We start from the raw sequence: 6,738 nt of genomic DNA, 5'->3' as shown, positions 1-6,738 counted from the left end.
GACGCACCCTGAGCTGGATACAACTGGCTGTGGCTGCACACAGACTACAGGGTGAGCTGCACTCACACGCAGACCATGCAGACAGCTGTAAACGGCGCTGCAAGGCCCAAAAAACCTCCTCCACGTTATCCTATGTAGTGTTTTTCCACAATTTAGCTGGATACGGGTGGAAAGCCACTAATAGGAACTATTTGAAAAAATGTGCAGCGGGCTGCACTATTTGCAAAAAAGGACAATGGAATGGATAGAACAGTATGAGACAGTGAACCACCCTGACCTGAATACAACCGGCTATGGCTGCACACAGACTAGAGAGTGGGCTGCACTCACACACACACACACACAGAGACCTTGCAGATCGCTGTGAAAACAGCGCTGCAGGGCAAAAGCAAGGTGAACACACAGCGGTTGCTAAATTAGCCTGGGAAAAGCACAAAGAAGCAAATCGCTATCTCAACTGGCCCTCAGTCAGAACACAGCGTCCTATGCCGAACTGAATTCACAGCAGAGTGAGCCAGAAAGGGCAGCAGCGTTTTTTATAGTGCATCATGACATCATTTCAGCAGCCAATCACAGCCTTGCCAGTAGTTACATGCCCACCATGCTGAACAGGATGTGCCCACACTTAGAATCATTCCTCATTGGCTGAATTTGTGCTGTTTGAATTATGGGAACTTCCGATTCTGGTATCCGATATGCGGTAAGTATCGGATCTCGGTATCGGAATTCCGATACCGCAAGTATCGGCCGATACCCGATACTTGCGGTATCGGAATGCTCAAAACTACTAACAAACTTTAGAAAGGAGTTGGCAGCTACATTTTTAGTGACAGCCTATCCATAGATTAGGCACTGTCCTCTTTTTGTTGATTTATTTTACCTGTCCCAGTAATTTGTCAACTCTAATTAGCTGCATTAAGCCAAGTGTGTGATAGCTTCATGGCAGTATGGAGAAGCCTATGCAGCCTTGTCATGAGCCCACACTCTGGCTGAAATAATCTTCAGCAGTTTGTGAAATGGCACCCAACATTTTTTGTGTGTTTCTCACAAATCAAATTACAAATGTTTTTAAATCACCAGGACCTGATCATTTCAGGAAATTCAACTGAAAGTCAATTTTCTAATTTTTTTTTCCTTATTCCATGTCAATTAATGACATCAAAGGAAGACACAGCAGGCAACATTTTGGTCATAATTGGCCTTTCTTAATCTTCAAAAATATTCATACACTTTTTTTGGGCTTGAAAAAGGCCAATTATGGCCAAAACTATGTTTGCTGTGTCTTCCTTTGATATTATTAATTGACATGGAATAAAGAAAAAGTTTTTATCAAAAATTTGCTGTTTTGGTGCCTTGGCTTTCCTGAAATTTATTTTTTGCTTTTGAACCTGGTAGGAGGTCCTGCTGATTTTAGCGCAAATTGGTCAATGGTGCAGATGAATCCATTACTTGAGTCAAAATCACTTTGCAACAGATTGATCTACTGTTGTCTAATTAAAAGATATTGAGTCATTCAATAGTTAATTGAGTCACTTTATTTGTTTGCTTTTACAAAATTGTAATATATCTCTAAAAACAATGTATTACTCTGCGAAAAGAGCTCACTCTGGCATTCAGTGCTCCCCAGTCACTGAACCTCCTATACTCTCCAGGTCTCACATAGTATTGGCGACCTCTATAGTTAGGTTGCTCATAAAATATCCAGTATCCTTCAAGCACATTGCAAGAGTGAATGTCATGGTGATAAAATTTTTCAAAAACATGAGGACAATCTTCTGTGAGCTCTATCATTTCACCTCTCAAGTTTTCTCTCTCATGCAACCTAATTCTGTAAGGTCCATAATGCTTAAAGAAGAATACAAAAAGGGTAAAGATTAATAAATTACGTGATTTCTACAAATTGTTCCATTTTTGTATGTTAAATCTTTTCAATGGCTTTCATTTTCTAAAAACAATAAAAACATTTTGTGACTTCATAATAATATATAGATAATTGCAATACAGGTATGTTAATGTCAATTTACATCAGCTGTATTCTACTCTTTTTCATTTTTCTTATGTGACTCAATAGAGAATTACATTGTGTAGCAGTAAACGTAAAAGGGCTGATCTAGTAAAAATAAATCTATATATATTTGCATTTTTAACTAGAATTTACTATAAGACACACACTGATTTATGCAGAAGGAAATAAGAAAAAAAGTCATGCTAGATAAAAATTCTCCTATGCTGTTAGGAAGAATAAGTGATTAAAGGGGTTGTCCACTACCTTTCATTAGTTTAAAAAAATGGACAATGGAAGTCTATGGGTCCATGAAAAAAATCAGACAGCAGTCAGATGACATCCATGTGCAGTCTGGTTTTTATCGACTAACAGAAAGAACAAAGTGAAGAAACTTTTTCTTTCCCTCTCCATGTATGAGAAAAACTCGGATCAAACTCTGATGAAAGTCTGATCAGAATAATCAGTCCATTTTTCACATATGTAGAGAAATCGTGTGAACCTACCCATACAGTGTTAGCTCATGACTTCCTTACATGGGGTTAAAATAAATAATAATATGAATAATTTTGCCAAAAGTAAAGATGTTTTAGAAGGATTGTTACCTTGAATTGTTGGTGTGACCAATGTTGTTGCTCAGCTTTGACAAAGGTTACAATGTATCTAAAATGTATATTCAGTTAAATAAGAAATATTGAAATGCATCTCATTTATGTGTCATACCTGAGGAATCATGTGACAAGACATAATGGAGTCACTAAATCCCATCCAGTTTTGATAGTCTGGGTATTCCCCGCATTTAAGATAATACTGAAATCCTGTGTAACCGGAACGTTCATAAAGCATCCAGCAGCCATTTAAAACTTTAGCTGAATTGCATCTACTGAAATAAGATTGCAGATCGCTGTGGTCACTGCTGCATTCATAAGATCTTCCGTGAAAGTCGCGGTCTTCATAGAAAATGATCTAAAATGCAATCATATATAAAGCAATATTGATATATGGGTATGCAGAAATCGCACAGCACAGCAAATCTGTACATATCATGTGTAAATTGAATTCCTGAAATAAAAACAGCTTTTTTTTATATAAATATAATTTACAGTAGCTCTTGCTGTGATAAAGGATCTAAACTTTCCTTAGTGAATACTAAGACTTTCCTTCTCTGCACCATGTCAGAACTATGTAGTTCCTGTGAGACATTACACCATTAGGGTAGGTTCACTTAATTGTATAAAAATTAATTTACAGTTTGATCCACAAAAGTGGGACTTTTTTTTCTTACTTGTCATCCATGTACAATCCGTTTTGTACAGCAGCTATTAATCATTTACAGGAACATTTTAAAGTTTTTATGTCAAAGAATTTCAATGTATCCATATAAATAGGATGCTAAACTGTGGTTCTGGATAGGATAATTTATTTTTGGGGGGCACCCACAGACTTGAATGTTTGAGTCTCATTCGATTTAAGGAAGAAACTGAAATTTTTTTCACATTCGGTCAGTGAAAATAATCACTCATCTGCACTGCAGCACTGACTAACATTGGTCCAAGTGCTGTTCATTTTTTTTATGGCCAGCACTTGTACCAAAAATACAGTGTTGTTACAGGGCCTTTATGGTGCATTGGTGGAGCTGCAACTGGTGCTTTCTCCACATCATCACTCATAACCGCTGGTCACTTTAAATATCTTATTCCTTGCTATAATGCCAGAGCACAGAAATAGCTATGATCCTAACCGTTATACCCCTATACACTAAAAAGTAAGTAAGTAAGTAGAGATGAACGATCTTTTGTCATTTAAATTCAGCAACTTTGCCAAACCTTAACCAAGATTTTGAATTGCAGCAAATTTCAATACTTTCAGTGATATCAGGATTTTGCTAAGCGAACTACAGACATTGTCATGTTGGCAGTGATATACTGATTAAAATGATACTTGTGGTTCCTGGGTAATCAGTGTTAGACGTTTTCAGTTAATGAGATGCCCCTACTATGGGTGAAGGACTGTAGGCAGAGTCTTATCTTATTGCTCTAAGCCAGAGAAACCAAGGAAAGACCGGTCCACAGGCCATCACAAAGCACAAACATGTTCCTCATCATAGAGACAGAGAGAGATAGACAGAAAGATACACAGAGAGACAGACAGATGCACAGAGAGACAGATACACTGAGAGACAGAGAGATACACAGATACACTGAGACAGACATACACAGAGAGAAACATAGAGACAGAGAGATAAAACGAGAGAGACAGATACACAGAGAGAAACAGAGACAGAGAGAGACAAACAGAGAGAGATGAGAGATAGACAGACAGAGTCAGACAGACAGACAGAAAGAGAGCACCAACATGACAGTGTATGTAGTTTGCTTTGCAAAATCCTGCTGACAGGTTCACTTTAAAAGATGTTAACTGCTCACAAAACACATATAGAGGAGAAGAGAGAAAACCCTGCAGATCATAAGAGCTGTCAATGTACAGGACAAAGAAAGAGAAGACCCCGCCGATTATAAGGGCTTACACGCTACAGGAGAAAGAGAGGACCCCACTTTCCATAAGAGCTTACACTCTACAGAGGCTTACACTCCATTGGTGAGGGAGACTTACTCCATGACTCTGGAGATGTAAAACAGCCTTGCAATGCAAACTACGCTAATCTGAGAAACACTGGTCTATGCAGCCCCGGCCCTGTCCACCACTGCACAAGGTATAATAATCCTTAGATGTCCTAGCTGCAGGGCCTGCGCAGCAATGCCAATCAAATCTCAAATGTTCAATTTTGTGTAAAACCTCAAATTTCAACTCAAACTCGATCATCTGCTCATCTCATATGTAGATGATTATACAGAGTGTGCAGATTGTTGCTATATAATTGCTAAGGTCTACTAATGGCCCCTAATTCTTGCATATTAGGCCTCCCACATATGGAATCCTATTTGGCACTGCATTTGGCACTACATTAAAAGGCAATAATATGTTGTTATATAGATATGCCACAAAGTATTATGAAATCAGTCAAGTAGCCTACCAAGACTGTTAATAAAGAAGTCTAAATTGTAAAAAAAAAAAAACAATAAAAATAACAATTAAAAAAAGTGCTTCGTTTCCCTCAAAAAGTTACAATTTATTATGAAAAAGCATAATACGGTAAGTATCCCTGCATCTGTATTGACTTGGAAATAAATAAATAAAAAGCACTTATTTCTCCCACATTGAAAAAAGCATTAAAAAAATGGAAACATTTCTGGGGGGGTTGTTCATCCCATCTCCCCAAAAAATGCATGTTACCCAAAATGTTAACCACTGAGAACTATAAATTGTTTAGCAAAATGCCAAACCATCACATAGCTCTGCTTTTTTTTCTTAAGTCATAAACATAGCGACCCGCAGAATAATCGCTTGCCATGTCAATTAGAGTGCGTGATGAATGCCATAATAGAAGCAGAGGAATTGCTGCTTTTTAATAATTCACCAAAATAAAATTAGTTACAGCTATACAATATATTATTTGACATCCAAAATGGGGTCACTCAAAATACAATTTGTAACAAATTGGTAATAAGGAGATTGTCAATTGTTGACCACGGTGAGCAATTAATTTAATTCTTTCATTCATTCAGAGAACCTCTGGAAGATGAAAGTGACCTAACTTTGCCATAGACACTGCACATATCCTTCTAGGAGCTTAGATATTCCCACAATGCATGAAAATGATCATAAAGCCTACCTTCCCCATTCTGGTGTTCATGTGTTGTCTGTTTGCATTCATGTGGCCTGGCAGCAGTCTTATATATGTTGGGCAGACTGCCAGACAGCATGTACCAAACAAAACGTTCTGCACAGTAAGGATAATGTATACTATGTGACAGTGTTTACTGCTTCTGGTATTATTGCTTTTTTGTTTCTCCACTATTTGTAGTCGAATACTGCTAGTGTAGGTATAGTTTGAATAAAAAGTATTTTTCCAGTGAATCACAACAATGGCAGAGACAATCAGCATTACATACAGTAGAAGATCACTGCATAGAGTTATGTCCAGTTAAACAGTACTGATTTTGTCTTTAAGGAAAAGAACACTTTTTGTTTGTCCTCATTGTATTCTATATGTCATAAATGATCAAGTCTTTTAAAATACAAATTTGCCTGATATGACAAATTTAAAAAAAACTTCAAGCTTTCTGTAATCTAATTGCCTGAAAAGTTGTGTATAATACAATAATGTCTTAGTAAAAACCTTAGTAATGTCAAAGTGACCATACTATAGAAATCTATGGTAACCCATTAGTAACCAATAGACCATTTCATAACAAAGTGTAGTGACAGACTTTTCATGGTTTTTTTTATTAACCCCTTCATGACCCAGCCTATTTTGACCTTAATGACCTGGCCGTTTTTTGCAATTCTGACCAGTGTCCCTTTATGAGGTAATAACTCAGGAAAGCTTCAACGGATCCTAGCGGTTCTGAGACTGTTTTTTCGTGACATATTGGGCTTCATGATAGTGGTAAATTTAGGTCGATAATTTCTGAGTTTATTTGTGAAAAAAACGGAAATTTGGCTAATATTTTGAAAATTTCGCAATTTTCACATTTTGAATTTTTATTCTGTTAAACCAGAGAGTTATGTGACACAAAATAGTTAATAAAAACATTTCCCACATGTCTAAATTACATCAGCACAATTTTGGAAACATTTTTTTTTTGCTAGGAAGTTATAAGGGTTAAAATTTG

General features: G+C 36.9%; 1 protein-coding gene across 1 annotated transcript; it reads right to left on the bottom strand.

The window, feature by feature from the left end:
- Positions 1-1,512: 1,512 nt before the first annotated feature.
- LOC143786254 (gamma-crystallin 2-like) lies at positions 1,513-3,672 on the bottom strand. The gene is made up of 3 exons (XM_077275531.1): positions 3,613-3,672; positions 2,726-2,968; positions 1,513-1,845 (listed from the first exon to the last, which is right to left on the bottom strand). The coding sequence occupies exons 1-3, from the start codon at positions 3,670-3,672 to the stop codon at positions 1,570-1,572; spliced, it is 579 nt and encodes a 192-aa protein (XP_077131646.1). The 3' UTR covers positions 1,513-1,569.
- Between the last annotated feature and the right edge of the window lie 3,066 nt (positions 3,673-6,738).

This window comes from Ranitomeya variabilis, chromosome 7 (genome assembly GCF_051348905.1).
Source record: "Ranitomeya variabilis isolate aRanVar5 chromosome 7, aRanVar5.hap1, whole genome shotgun sequence".
NCBI classification, from domain to species: domain Eukaryota; kingdom Metazoa; phylum Chordata; class Amphibia; order Anura; family Dendrobatidae; genus Ranitomeya; species Ranitomeya variabilis.
Note: the sequence above shows the minus strand (reverse complement) of the source record. Positions and strands in the feature narration are given on the sequence as shown.